Source organism: Pinus tabuliformis, chromosome 8, assembly GCF_031772625.1.
Source record: "Pinus tabuliformis cultivar Carrire ecotype Pingquan chromosome 8, CPIR1, whole genome shotgun sequence".
Classification (NCBI taxonomy): Eukaryota; Viridiplantae; Streptophyta; class Pinopsida; order Pinales; family Pinaceae; genus Pinus; species Pinus tabuliformis.
The window spans coordinates 1,435,854,896-1,435,870,478 of record NC_142294.1 but is presented as its reverse complement, the minus strand read 5'-3'; the positions used below and the strand labels follow the sequence as shown (position 1 = coordinate 1,435,870,478).

The window sequence follows — 15,583 nt, the reverse complement described above, 5'->3', positions numbered from 1 at the left end:
CTTCTCTCCTCTCTCTCTCTCTCTCTCCCCACCAACTCTGTCTCTATCTCCCTCCCTCTCTGCTTCTCTGCCCCCCTCTCCCCCCCTCCATCTTTGTGTCTTCCTCTCTCTATCTTACTCTTCTCTCCCTCTCTCAGTCCTATCCTTCTCCCTCTCTTCATTCCTCCTCTACCCTCCCCTTCGGATTATCTCCTTCAATGCAAGCAATCAAATAAGATTAGAAATCCCCATCTACACTGAAATCAATTCATCTAGTGCAAGAATTCTTCTTCCCTATCTCCCCCCTCCATCTATATCTATATCTCCTCCATCTGTCCTTCTTTGCTTCTCTATCTCACCTCCCCCCCAAACACACATGCTTTCTCCCTTCATATCTATCTATCTCTCCCTCTCTATACCTCTCTCTTCTTCCCTCTCTTCACCTTCCATCTATATATCTACCTCTATCTGTCTCTCTTTTGTCTTTCTATATCACCCCCAAAACATACACACTCTTTCTCCATATTTATCTATCTCTCCCTCTCTCTTCCTCTCCCTCTCTCTCTCTCTTTCCCTTCTCTCCCTCTCTCCCCCCTTCTATCTCTCTTCCCTCCTACTCTCCTCTCGCCCTCTCTCTCCATCTCCCTTATCATTTCCTCTCTCTCTTTCCACCTTTCTCTCTTTGTGTCTTTCTTCTTACCTCCCTCTTTCTCTCCCTTCCTCTCTCCTTTTCTCTCCCACATCTTCATTCTCTTCCTTCCTCTCTCTCCCTATCTCTCCCGCCTCCTTCTATCTCTCCACCTCATCTCTCTGTCTCTCTCTTTGCCCTCCAATTCTGTCAATATCTCTCCTTCTATGCCCCTCTTCTCTTTATCTATCCTTCTTTATTTCTCTATCTCACCCTGATCCAGGTGGATGTTGGTGGCCACCCACCAACCCATTTGGACCCCCACAACTGTCTCCTTCAGCATTTTCAGTTTCCTTAATTGTAGCACAGTTTACTATTTTTAGCAGTTTTTCGGGTCCTGAACTTCCGGAGCCGTTTTGAGGCCCTAAACGACGTTTTTTTTGGAATTCTGGGGCGACCGAGCCCTAATGTTGCCTCCCGAAGTGGTAGTACTCGGATAGATCTTTCTAACGAGCTATCGTACGCGTCAAACGGAGATCGTATGCCAAAGTTACGACCCCGGGAAATTGATGTACCAATTTACCCAAACGGGGCCCACAATTTGGCGTTTCATCTTCTAGGGTTAGGTTTCGGTATGTGAAGGGTTTTCCATTGTTTCTCAACAATAAATAGGCCTTCGAGCCTCATTGTAATACAGTTCAGAGGCATGTAGCCGCACATCTCTTCTCAGAGATAGCTACCATCGCCCTAGCTGGTTTCTCTCCATTTCTATTTGTAAGCATATTTCAGTATTTTACAGTAATGAAATGAAGTATTATTTCCGCTGCATATCTGTGTTTATGGTTATTGCCTCTCTGTATTTATGGTTATCTCTGTAATCTATTGCGTTCCTGTCTAAATTCGGATCAGTGGTATCAGAGCGGTCTGCTTTTTCTCTGTTTTTCTTTGCATGTCCCCAACGAGGTCAGGGTATAAGGAGTTAGGGCTTGAACTGGTCGAACCTTTGCAAGACCAGCCTCGAAAATCCCGACGGCCTCCCATGGCGGACGAGAAGAAAGACGAGGGGGCAGGAGATCCTATCAAAATCTTGCTCGAAGAAGCGCTCGAGCGGCAAAGGAACGCGATGATGGATAGCTTTGCGCAGATCCTTCAGCGGCTACCTAGAGGCGACGCATCGGCTTCAAACAGCGACTCTAGAAATGCCACACCCTTCAAGGTACAAGTTAATTTTGAAATCCCCATATTCGAGGGTCAAATAGACGCAGATGCCGTAGATAAATGGTTAAATCTGCTCGATGGGTATTTTTCTGTTCATGAATTTTCAAGTCGGGAAAAGATTGTTTTTGCCCTTCTCAAAGCAGCCCCCCACGTCAAGGACTGGTGGGAAACCTACTGCGAGCAGAAGGATGAAAGTACAGGCTCACTATTTTCGGCCGCACCCACTTGGAATGACTTTCGGGATGCCATCAAGGAGCAGTACTACCCTGTCGGAAGCTATGAGGACAAATACATCAAATGGACCACACTGCGGCAGGGACGAGACCAAGATGTGCCAGAGTTCACAAACATTTTTCATACCCTTCGCACACAGTTGGGTATCAAAGATTCTGAGCTGCATCTAGTACTCAAATACCGCGGCTGCCTACACAGATACATCCAGGAAGAGATGGTGTTCTTGAACATCCCCTCACTCGGCACAGCATACCAATACGCTGTCAAAATCGAGCAAAAGTTCAAACAGAAGAAGCGAGACTTTGGATCTGCAAACTCGAAGCCCAAAGGACAAAGCCAAGGCGGGGTGACCCAAGACAACCCGTCAAAGCCGCAAGAAAAGAACAACACCATGAAGCCGAAGAAGGACACAGGGAAGTGGTGTGAGTTCCACAAGAGTCCCACTCATAACACAAGTGAGTGTCGGACCAAGCAGTCACTGGTGGCCGAGTTGAAGGCTTCCGAATCAGATGCATGTTCCGATCCTGAGCCAGAACCCGACAAGGGGAATGGAAAAGGGAAGCAGATCATTGATGCGGATCCCAGCGCCACTGTTGCCACTGCCAAGATCAAGAAAAATGAGCCCGAAGATCCAGAGGAGGGGGAGCGTCTTTTCCACTCACAGATGTGGGTGAAGGGTTCACCGCTGCGATTCATTGTCGACAGTGGTAGCCAAAAGAACCTGGTTTCAGCAGAGGTCGTGAAGCGGTTGGGCCTACCGACTACACCACACCCGCAGCCGTACAGTATCGGGTGGCTTCACGAAGGACGAGATCTGAAAGTTCGCCAGCAGTGCCGCCTTCCCTACAGCATCAAGCCCTTCACAGACGAGGTATTGTGTGATGTTACACCCCTGGATGTTTGTGATGTACTATTAGGCCAGCCATACTTGTGGAGGCGACATGCTGTGTATGAGTCAAGGCCTCGTGGTGTCATTATTTCTTTGAATAATTCATTATACAGGATACCAGAGGTAGCCCCACCTACTGCTACATCCTTGATCACTACCAAGAAAGGCAGCAAGCTCATATCACAGACCAGGAAATTCATTTGTCTGGTTCACTCCCAAAATAAGGGGAAGATCGTTGCTACATCCATGACCCCTGCAAAGGGTTCCTACACGCAGCAGCAGCAACAAAGGGATACGGTCATGACAGAACACAGGAACAACTTCTCCTCACCCACAGGGGTACCACATAAGTTTCAGGTGGGCAACAAAGTTTGGTTACATCTGCAGAAAGAACGCCTTACAAGAGCCCATCAGAAGCTCCGACCACTTCGACATGGTCCTCACAGCAGTACCAAGGCTATGGGCAACAATGCTTTGAAGCACAGCATTCCTCCATTCCTTCGCTTGCACCGAGTATTCAATGTGGACCATCGTCGACCATGCTTTCCACCATCACTGGACACATCAGAGATTGCAGGACAAGTTCAGCAGATGGAGGAACTCAACGCAATGGGGACCATTGCTTCCTAAGGGGGGAGGAATGATCCAGGTGGATGTTGGTGGCCACCCACCAACCCATTTGGACCCCCACAACTGTCTCCTTCAGCATTTTCAGTTTCCTTAATTGTAGCACAGTTTACTATTTTTAGTAGTTTTTCGGGTCCTGAACTTCCGGAGCCGTTTTGAGGCCCTAAACGACGTTTTTTTGGAATTCTGGGGCGACCGAGTCCTAATGTTGCCTCCCGAAGTGGTAGTACTCGGATAGATCTTTCTAACGAGCTATCGTACGCGTCAAACGGAGATCGTATGCCAAAGTTACGACCCCGGGAAATTGATGTACCAATTTACCCAAACGGGGCCCACAATTTGGCGTTTCATCTTCTAGGGTTAGGTTTCGGTATGTGAAGGGTTTTCCATTGTTTCTCAACAATAAATAGGCCTTCGAGTCTCATTGTAATACAGTTCAGAGGCATGTAGCCGCACATCTCTTCTCAGAGATAGCTACCATCGCCCTAGTTGGTTTCTCTCCATTTCTATTTGTAAGCATATTTCAGTATTTTACAGTAATGAAATGAAGTATTATTTCCGCTGCATATCTGTGTTTATGGTTATTGCCTCTCTGTATTTATGGTTATCTCTGTAATCTATTGCGTTCCTGTCTAAATTCGGATCACACCCATAAACAACTACACTCTCTCTCCATCTGTGCCTTGTCTCTCCCTCTCTCCACTTTTCTCTCTCTATGTGATGCTTCTTCCCTCCCTCTCTTTCCTTCCATCTCCATTTCTCTATCCCTCCCTCTCTCATTCTTCCTCTCTCCCTTTCTCTCGCTTCCTCTCACTCCTTTTATCTCTCCACCTCTATCACGCTGTCTTTGTTCTTCCCTCCCATATATGTCTAGAGTTAATATATCATGATATATTATAATATAACAAATTTAATATTATATTAAATTTAATATTGTATTAATCATTAGTTTTTAAATTTATAATATTAATATTGGATTTAATGATATTTTTTACATGACATGATAACAAAATTTTCAAATATTATAACTTTGATGTGGAAATATTTGTGTTTAGAGATTTTAATATATTCATAGAATATGGTTTTCCTTTTAAAGATTCGTTTTACAAATATTAATCTAAAGAAATATTAAAAGATTTTGGAGCAAAAGTTTCATTCTTTGTGTTGAATTAACCTTTTTTACTTTATTTTACAAAATGGTATTGATTTTAGTAAAGAGTAATGCTATTTAACATGTTACCTGATTTGGAATTTTAATGTGGTAAATTTTTTTGTTGAAAGTAAATTTATGATCCATTCAAATTCAATGTATATGATGAAATAACTAGTAAACTCATAATATAATTGTATCATAATTTTTTTTTTCATTGGTTTCTGAGATAAAAAAAGCTACAATACAATTATCTTATGTATTTAATAATTATTTTATCATATACGTTGAATTTGAATAACTATATAAACCATTTAAATTAATTATTTTTAAAAACACTGTGGGCACAAAAAAAATACAACCATTATGCCAATGATAATATTTGAATTGTGAGAGAATAGTATATCGGTCAATATTATAATCTAAGTTACAAGTCTAAGATTGTAAATATTATAATCTAAGTTACAAGGTTCGTGTATGGAACTTACTTGTAAGTGGAGAGCACAGATAACGCGAATCCAGCTACTCAAAGCCAAAACATATCTTGCTAATGTGAAGAATAATGATCCAACTTTGTTGGGTTGATATATTTTTAATTGTTTATTTATATAATTATTTGAATTTTTTATGAGGTGACATTAAATTTTATTTATAAAATTATTTATATTGGTTTTTGAGCATACATCTTTGATGACAGACAAGTATACTTACACATCATACTAAGCTGTAGAATGCCCACCTGGACACAATTAAATTTATGTTTTGGTTTCATCATCATGTTAAATATTTTAAATTTTCTATGAATATTTTTTTAAATACATATAATTTTTTAATTGAAGTTTTAAAATATTTTCTCCTTCCCCTAACTTCCGTCCCAAGTCACCTGGAAATTCGGGGTGCCTTCTAGCCATCCCCGACAACTACCCTCCTGGCCCCCACGCCCCCCTTCCGGAAATTTGTGCAACTCTGCAGTAAAAAGTACCAAACAAATTTTCAATTATTCACCGACCATATTAAAAAAAAAATTGTGGTTTTTTACTCAGGATAAAATAATCTCGACTCCAGCGCTCAGTGGATCCGTACTTCCTGGAATTACGAGGAAAAGCATCATTGAGGTGGCCCGTAGTCGAGGTTATGTGGTATGTATTATACACTTGGAGTACGTGGTCCTTTTAATTTATTTGTATTGGTGTTTTGCACACAGTATCTCGCAATATATGATAGGGTACAATCAATTGGAACTATGCCTTGTGAACCATCTGGATATTTAGTATGTATTTGCACACCGATCATTTTAAGCATGAAATATCTTGAGAATTGAAACCATTTAATAGTGTGACTATTAGTTAGCACGGTCATTTATAGCTACAACTAAGCCTTGGAAATTCTCAGTGAACGTGGCTAGTATGTACCAAATCATTTGAGTCAAACTTCAGGCTACTCGTGAATTTTCTGCCTCTGCTGTTTCCTACAGTATTATCAGAGAGAGATCACAAAATGCTTATTAGTTGCTGGATTTCAAAGTTCAAACGGTGTCATGTATGCTGTCTACTAGTAATTTGTGTAATTTCCTAGATGAAATGGTTTAGTTATTATTTAACTGCAAATGTTTTTTTTGCATGGAAACGTTTTGGACCTTTTAGTTTTGTTGCAAATTTTAGTAATAGGGATAAACCTTCAAAGCACTTTACTGGTGCAGGTCCATGAGCGTTTAGTACATGTGGATGAGTTGATGAATGCAGATGAAGTCTTTTGCACAGGCACAGCAGTGGTTATTTCTGCTGTGGGCAGTATCACTTATCTCGATAGAAGGTGAATAAATTATCAGAAGGCTTATTATTGTCAAATTTGTTAGTTTTCAGGCATGGTTGATGAAGCATAAAATTCTGTTACTAATGCCATGGCTCCCATAAACGTTTTCTAATATGCATATGATTGGATATAAAGTCAATTAATTTCCTGATACTTGGCAATTATAGTGATATTTGGGCATTGAAGAATAAACAGCTATATTATAGGCATTGCAGAACAAACAGCTTTGTCACGGTCTAATCTTCTTTTAGTTGCCATATCATGCCATTGCACAAAGAAAGTAAAATTATATTGAAACTGTTATAAGTTCACATAAATGGCTCCTTTGGAAATTGAGACTATTCATTTAGACGTCCATACAAGTGGTCTGAATAGCAAGTTGTCAAGAATATGTTAGGAGAGCTGTGCAAGATCCCTGTCTCGTTTGCTTCTATGATCCATCATCTATCCTGGGTCAGCTGAGCCTCCATTTTGAAAATCTATTCCCATCTCAGATTGCTTCAACATCTTTATTTCTTAATAAGAATAATAATAACGATTTAAGTTAGAGTCACAGCATTGACAAATGCCAAATTGACATACAAAACTCGCTTCTTTGGAGGTGTAGAATCTAGATACTCCAACCCTCTCGACGTCAAAAAGGAAACACATGTTCTTAACTGTTAGGCCCACATAGGCTATATATAATCTTAATCATAATATCGTGTTATGATGGTGACAAACGTATACCTTATAACTCATTATTTTTCTATTCCAATTATTGTGCACATGAACTGTAATACAGTTATTCACACATTTGAGTCTCGGTATTGCTTTTCTAGGTCTATCATATTCATCTACCACTCAGAGAGATGATATTTTTGGACACTGAAATACATTTTTTGGGTTCATTAGCTTAATTCATATCATGGTAGCAAAAACAATCCTCTTAGAAAAATGGGTGTGAAACTTTTTTTTTAGATGACCATTGTTTAAATGGATCTGAAATGATAACTTTCATTTGAAGATAAAACAGTGCGAAACACGCATGTAAAAGAATATCGAATTAATTAATTGGAAATGAGCAAACAGCTCAATGATAATACAAGATATTTACATAAATAGAAGCATCAGGTTTCTATGCAGAATATGGAAACAAACAGTTTCATCTAAGAAACTGCTAAAAGAATAAAAATAGCAACAGCTAAAAGACTGAGCATTAAATACTAAATAGTAATATTCTAATATTCTAATAGTATCAGAGCACAGGGATTTTTTTTTGAAATAATTTTTCATAGTTTGAAAAATTCAGTAGTTCATTTCGAAACTGCTCTCAGGGTCTGTAGATTTCTTGATCAGCTATCCGCTTCGTATTCTAATCTCTTGAGTTCGTTCATTCCTTTCTAAGGTCGAGCCCTCTGTAAGCCAGGTAGCCTTCACTGAGTCTTAGCCTCGGCTTTGCTCGCTGTGATAAAAGCTTACAGTCGTCCATCTCGATACAGAAATGGATTCTTCTCCTGCATGATCATTTTTTTCTGAGGAATTAAAATTGTGGCGGTGACCGTTTCGTGGGAGCGGGATTTGTTGTTTTTGGCTGGCCAGTTTGCTTGAAATCGTGAATTAAAACTGGACGGCTTTCAGGCTCAGAATTTTGAAATCGCTTTGAAATCTCGAATCCGGCTATTTCTTCGGCAAAGGTGACTCAGTCTATTTGTTTCTTTTGAACCCCTGTCATCTCATCGTGATACGTCATTCTGCCATTGATGACCGATAATTAATCACTGTATTCAATCTACGTATTTGAGCTTGGGGTTTCTGTGGATTAATACTGGATCCGTGTCCAAACTTGAATGCTAATCGCTGGAGTCTGTAAGTTTTTCAGAGTAATCGCTGGAAATTTGTGATACTCGTCGTTCATCTTCCGTCCTATCAAGGCTTTCTGACGTGGCATGGAAACGTCGAAACTCTTTCTGTCCCGTGAATGACCTTGCATATTTTATCGGGCCGGAAAAATAATTTCTTGGCAGGCTTTGATTCGACACAGCTCCCGCTGGCTCATTGGGAATCAAACTCGAAATTGATTGTAGACGTTCGATTATATTTTCAAGAATCTTGTGCAATTTTTTGGCAGAGACGTGAAGCCTTGACGACGTCCAACAGAAATTGAAGCTCCAATATTCTCTGCGGTCCGCTGTATCAATCCGCTCACGTAGGTTAAACTGTATTTAATCTACGTATTTGTTTTACGTATCTGGGAAGTCTGCCGGCAGTTTTTTTCCAATTAGATGATCGCTCAAATCTATTGAATATACAAGTCAGCGTGGTATCAGCGGAAGCGTGGTAGCAGCGGAAGCGTGGTATCAGCGTGGTTTCATATACAAGTCAACGTGGGCTCGAAAGACTCCATGCTTACAAGCTGCCGAAGCAAGGCGAGATTCAAACCTGAGTCGCGAATGCCGCCGTTCCACAAACAGACACTAACTGAGTTGGAGTGAAAACGAGCATTATACAGCCAGCGTGGACATATACAGAACAGCTTGGTATCATATACAGAACAGCGTATACAGAACAGCGTGGACAGCTTCAGTCTACGTATTTTTTTCTCTTCACATCAGCTTTAATTTTATAAAGATACATGTGACCTCTTGTCTGGTGTTTTGATCTGGTGTTTTGGTCTGGTGTTTTGATCTGGTACAGATCTGAGTTATTTTGTTTGTGCATTGTTCAAGGCAGAATTTGTTAAGGTTCTGTGTCAGTCTCATACAGTCATCTTGATATTTTCTTGAAATTTATTTGTGGTTCCTTCATTTGAAAAGGCATCACCTGAAAGAGGAATTTTAAAACGTATCTTGTAGCCCTAGCCATACAAGAGTCTCGGCCCTTATTTCCTGTTACTTGATCTCTGAAGTTTAGCATTTGTTTGCTCAAGGCTGCCTGTGGAGAATTTGTTCTGCAGCCTGTGTTAAACCGGCAGCTGTATAGTCAATAAAATCACTTCAAACAGCAGTGTAAGACTTGTGAAAGAAGGGTACAGCTACAGTAGTGGAATCTGCTCTATTGCTATTTTTTTAGACTGTGGAGATATATATATATTTTTTTTGCTGGACTTCTGTATTGTCTTTGGGAAAATGGCCACGCTCACCAATCTGATGTTAGAAGGAAATCAAGCCTTTTACGCCTTTATGGCTAAAAGGTCTTCAGATCATGTTCCTTCTTCTGCATGGTACATTGATTCTGGTGCATCACGCCATTTCTCTCACAGGCGTGACTGGTTTATTGACTTCTCACCTTTCAGTGATTCCGTGGTATTTGGCGGAGGTGAAAAGTACACAGTAGCTGGCAGAGGTACAGTTCAAATTCAGTCTGGTGGGCGCACACTCATATTTCTGAATGTATACTATGTTCCTAGTATGGAAATTAATCTGCTGTCTGTCAGCCAGATTATGAGGAATTCTCCTCAGCTTGATGTTGTGTTCAGTGCACACAAGTGCTCTATTATTGACAGGGAGACTAGTCTAACAGTTGCTGTTGGTCTAGAGGACCATGGTCTATATAGGCTACTTGACACCGGTGACTCTCCAGAAGTGGCTCTAGCAACACGTGTCTCTCCCATCAGTACTCTTTGGCATCAGCGATATGGGCATCTAAATATGCAGTATCTCTCTCAGCTCTCCCGGGAGGGACTTGTGTCAGGATTACCTGATATTCAGACTCAGCAGTTGGGGGTATGCGGCGCCTGTCAAGCGGGAAAGCAACATCGGTCTTCATTCAAGAATGGAGAATCTTGGCGCGCATCTAAGGTACTCCAGTTACTTCATGCTGATATTTGTGGTCCTATGAATACAGCTTCTATCACTGCTTGCAAATATTTTTTACTTATTGTAGATGACTTCAGTAGAAAGATGTGGGTGTATTTTCTAAAAAATAAATCTGATGCACTTAGTACCTTTCAGAAGTTTAAAACCTTAGTTGAAAAAGAGTCTGGCTGTAACATCATGACTCTTAGGACCGACAATGGGGGGGAATTTTGTTCTTCAGCTTTTGCCAATTTCTGTGATATTCATGGCATCAAACATCAGTTAACCGCACCCTACACTCCTCAGCAGAACAGTGTTGTCGAGCGCCGCAACCGCACGGTTGTTGAAATGGCTCGTTCCATGTTACAACACAGGAGTGTTCCAAACAGATTCTGGGCTGAAGCAGTATTTACTGCTGTTTACCTTCTTAACCGATCACCCACTTAGGCTGTTACAGGGAAGACTCCTGAAGAGGTTTGGTCTGGCCGTAAGCCTAAGATCAGTCATCTCAAAGTATTTGGCTCAGTTGCATATGTTTGGATTCCAGCTGCTAAGCGCTCTAAGTTGGATTCCAAAAGCCAGAAACTCATGATGACAGGGTACAGTGATCATCACAAGGCCTATAGGCTGATAGATATAGCCACTGGTCGTCTTAGCTTCAGTCGGGATGTAGTCTTTGATGAGGACAGAGGATTCTTTCAGCAGTGTTCTGAGGATCAGCCTCACAGTGTTCTTCTTCCGGTCGGTCCACCTGATGGGAGGGATGATGTAGCATCAGTATTTGATAATACTCTATCTGAGCTTCCTCCAGAAAATAACCCTCCTCTTGCGGCCCCTATTGCTCTTGAGTCTTCTCCACCTCCTCCTGATATTGGTTCCTCTACTCCTGATATTGGTTCCTCTACTCTTCGGCCAAAATGGTGGGCTAAAACCATTGGTGATCTCCGGGATGATGAGCTCCTTGAAGGTAGAACTTCTAGACATAAGAACAGACAACAGTCTACAGTCAATTTTGCTCTTATGGCTAACATACACAGTATTTTTGAGCCTCAAACCTATTCAGAGGCTAAGGGTACATCTGAGTGGGAACAGGCTATGGAAGCCGAATTCCAAAGTCTTCAGAAGAATCATACATGGACACTTTCTGATCTTCCTGCAGAGAAAAAACCCATAGGCTGCAAATGGGTGTATAAAGTGAAATACAAAGCTGATGAAACCATAGACAAGTATAAAGCTCGTCTTGTGGCTCGAGGGTTCTCACAGAAGGAAGGCATTGACTATGAGGAGACTTTTGCTCCTACAACCAAGATGAGTACCATAAGGCTTGTGCTTGCCCTAGCAGCTCAGTTCAATTGGAAAGTTCATCAGATGGATGTAAAGAGTGCTTTCCTAAATGGTGATCTTCAAGAAGAAGTCTACATGACGCAGCCTCCAGGATTCAAGGTTGCTGGTCAAGAACAGAAAGTGTGTCGGTTAGCTAAAGCAATCTATGGATTGAAACAAGCTCCTCGGGCTTGGTACATGAAAATTGATCAGTACCTGACAGATCAGGGTTTTCAGCGGAGCCCATCTGATGCAAACCTGTATATCAAGCATACTGGTGATGATATCTTGTTTGTGGTTGTCTATGTGGATGACCTTATCATTACTGGCAGCTCTGCACATTTGATCCATGGGATCAAACAAGATCTATGCAGAACTTTTGAGATGACAGACTTGGGACTTCTTCATTACTGTCTGGGGGTTGAAGTTTGGCAGACTAAAAATCAGATCTTTCTCTCTCAGTCCAAGTACGCCAAAAATCTTGTGGAAAGGTTCAGAATGCAGGATTGCAAACCGGCCAAGACTCCTATGGAACCAGGGCTCAAACTTTCAGCACAGTCATCCTCTCCCCTTGTGGATGAAACTTTATTCAGGCAATTAGTGGGCAGTCTCATCTATCTTACTGCTACCAGACCTGACATCAGTTTTGCAGTAAGCTACATTTCTCGCTTTATGTCAGCTCCTAAAGCTGATCATTGGATAGCAGCAAAGCGGGTGCTACGATATGTGCGTGGTACTTCTGATTATGGCCTCTTATATACTCGCAGCTCCAATCCTATTCTCAGTGGCTACACTGACTCTGACTGGGCCGGTTCGGTTGATGACCGTAAATCTACAGCTGGGTATGTGTTTAGTCTAGGATCTGATGCTGTTACTTGGACTAGTAAGAAGCAACAGGCAGTGGCTCTCTCCTCAACAGAAGCAGAGTATCGGGGAGCAGTTAAGGCATCCTGTGAGGCAGTTTGGCTTCGTCGTATGCTTGCAGATATGCATGTTTTTCAGACAGGGCCTACTTCTTTGTATTGTGATAATCAGGGAGTGCTCAAACTTGCCAAGAATCCAGTCTTTCATGAACGAACAAAGCATGTGGAAACTCATTGCCACTACATTCGCCAGCTGGTTGAAGACGGCTCAGTTCAGTTGCAATATGTTCCCACAACAGAGCAGCTCGCTGACATTTTCACCAAGCCTCTTGGTCCTGATAAATTTGTAAAATTCCGAGGGTCTATTGGGGTTGTAAATAGATTGAGCATTAAATACTAAATAGTAATATTCTAATAGAAGATATGTCACATAACAGCTCCCAACTGAAAATTCTTGTCACCCAGAAGTATGCAACATTAAATGCAGCTGAAAGGAAATAGAGGTGTGGAATATGTTGCCTATGCTAACCAATGAGAGAAGAATGTGCTGAAATTTTTAAACAAACAATATGATAAGCAGAAAACAAATGAAAGAAATAGCAAACCATTAGACAACGATGTCCTAGGGAAAATATTCCCCGAAGAAAAACCCCACACTCTAAAATATGCTTAATGCATTATTCAACATTTAGATGGTTACAATACATTATAGAGTCTCCATGCTCTCAATAAAAAGTGTTTATTAGCAGCATAAAGATTATGGAGAAATTTTGACAGCATAAGATGCTGGAGGTGCTCCCCCCAAGTCTGGCTATAAATAAGAATGTCGTCAAAGAAAAGGACAAACCGTCGCAACTACCCATGAAACACGTGGTTCATACAGGACTAAAATGTAGCTGGAGCGTTGGTTAGGTTGAAGGGCACCACCAAAAACTCATAGTGTCCATAGTGGCAGCGAAAGGCAGTCTTGGGGATGTCTTGCTCCCTCCCCTGGATCTGGTGATACCTCAAGCGCAGATCTATCTTAGAGAAGTATCTCGCTCTCTTAAGCTCATCAATGCGTGGGATGGGGTACCTATTCTTCAATGTTGTCTTGTTTGAGGGCCTGGTAGTTGATGCACATGCGGACAGTCCTATCCTTCTTCACCAACACCACGGAAGAAGCAAAGGGGATCAAACTGGGTCTGATGTGCCCCAATCTCAACAGCTCCCGTATGGCCCTCTCAATCTTATCTCGATAGGCTTTGGGATACCTATGTTAGTTTTTGGTAGCATCAGTGTGCTCTAGCCATGAAAATTGGTGGAGAAGCTAAGGCACATGAGTTCTAAAGAACCCAGAAACAGTTTGGTGAAATTCCACCCAGATTGTATTTTTTTTTAAATAATTAATATTTTTAATGGCGTTCCTAAGTCTAAACTTAGGAAAATTAAAGTATTAATGGGTATTAATCAAAATATGGGTGAGAATGATCTAGAACGCAGATCCAGTCAAGTTTTAATCTTAGCTGTTGATTAGAGACTTAATCTCGGTCGTTGAAGTCTCAACGAGAAAAGTATAAGAAGGAGGCTTGGGATTCATTTAGGAAGACACACAGAGAGAACGAATTGATCTGGAGTTCGATTTTTGGGGCTAGGAAGCTGAGAATTCGAACTAAGTGATCAGTTGCAGTAGAGGGGTAGGGATAGTTCGGGAGTGCTGACAGAGAGGTGGAGAGAAGCTAGTGGAGGCAGCACAGTAGCCAAGAGGACTAATGCTAGGCCAATTTGGGCCCACACAGGCCTGACGCAGAGCTATAAGGGCCAACGAGAAAAGTATAAGAAGGAGGCTTGGGATTCATTTAGGAAGACACACAGAGAGAACGAATTGATCTGGAGTTCGATTTCTGGGGCTAGGAAGCTGAGAATTCGAACTGAGTGATTAGTTGCAGTAGAGGGGTAGGGATAGTTCAGGAGTACTGACAGAGAGGTGGAGAGAAGCTAGTGGAGGCAGCACAGTAGCCAAGAGGACTAATGCTGGGCCAGTTTGGGCCCACATAGGCCTGACGCAGAGCTAGAAGGGCCAACGCAGAAGCAAAAGCTGCCCCCCCATGCAGAAAGCCGGAACTGTCGGGGAACTGCCGGAACAGCTGGGAAGGTTGACGTTGTAGGCAAAAGAGATAGCGCAGAGCTAACGCAGAGCCTGTAAGGTTGATGCAGGGCCTACGCAGGGCCAATGCAGAGGTAGCTGGGGTTAGCCAGTTTTGCTGCCAAATCAGCTGGAATCTGCCAGGTGAAGTGAGGTAAAACTCACTCAGTTTTCCGCCATTGTATTTTCTCTGTCACTGGATTGCCGGGAGGGCATCCAACATTTGTATTCATAATTACTGTTTAATAATAGAAAACCCTTAGAGATGCTGCACTAGTTTTCCTGCATTGGATTTTTCTTGGCACTATTTTGTCCAAACAATAACTGTGTTCCTATGTATCGTGTTCTTTGCTCAGTTTTATGTTTCATGTAGTCAAATTTAAAGTAGTGTAGGCTACAAAAGTAATTTCCTTTAGTGTTATTAAGAAAACAATGTATATTAAAATCAAGTAGGTGAAGTAGATTCAAATATGTTGCAGTAGGGGTTCTTTGGACTAGGAATTTTCACAACCTATACGGGGTAGTAATGACTGCGTGCACTCCCTGCTCTAGCTCAATAATGTGCTCAAACCCTTGGTCTGGTTGTTTTCCTGGAGGAATCTCCCCCAAAACCCCCTGGTGTCTCTCCAACAAGGCTAGTATGTCTGGGTGCACAAATCGTGTCGGGGCCCATCTCTGAAATCTTGAGCTCCACTACCCACTCTATGTCCTCATGTCGTAAATATGCCTCCATCTAATGAGAAGAAACTGTCTGGGGTGGGTAAGAGTGCATCCCTCTAAGCACTACGAGCTTCCCATCCAGGCCTATAAACTCCATCTCCAGCTTTTTCCAATCAGTGGTGATCCTCCCCAATGAATATATCCATTGGACACCCATCACCACATTGGTGTCCAAAACATCAACTACAAAGAAATGATTAGTGACGGAGTAGTTCCCCATCGTCAGAGTCAAGTTGGGA

At 41.8% G+C, this 15,583-nt stretch overlaps 1 protein-coding gene across 6 annotated transcripts in view; it reads left to right on the top strand.

The window, feature by feature from the left end:
• Positions 1-15,583, top strand: part of LOC149241070 (branched-chain-amino-acid aminotransferase 5, chloroplastic-like) — a 209,980-nt gene that overhangs the window by 177,897 nt on the left and 16,500 nt on the right. For all 6 annotated transcript variants that reach the window (XM_089373863.1, XM_089373862.1, XM_089373865.1 and 3 more), the window contains exons 8-9: positions 5,769-5,864; positions 6,425-6,537. In XM_089373863.1, coding sequence (XP_089229989.1) covers positions 5,769-5,864; positions 6,425-6,537 — 209 coding nt within the window. The remainder of the gene's footprint in view (positions 1-5,768; positions 5,865-6,424; positions 6,538-15,583) is intronic.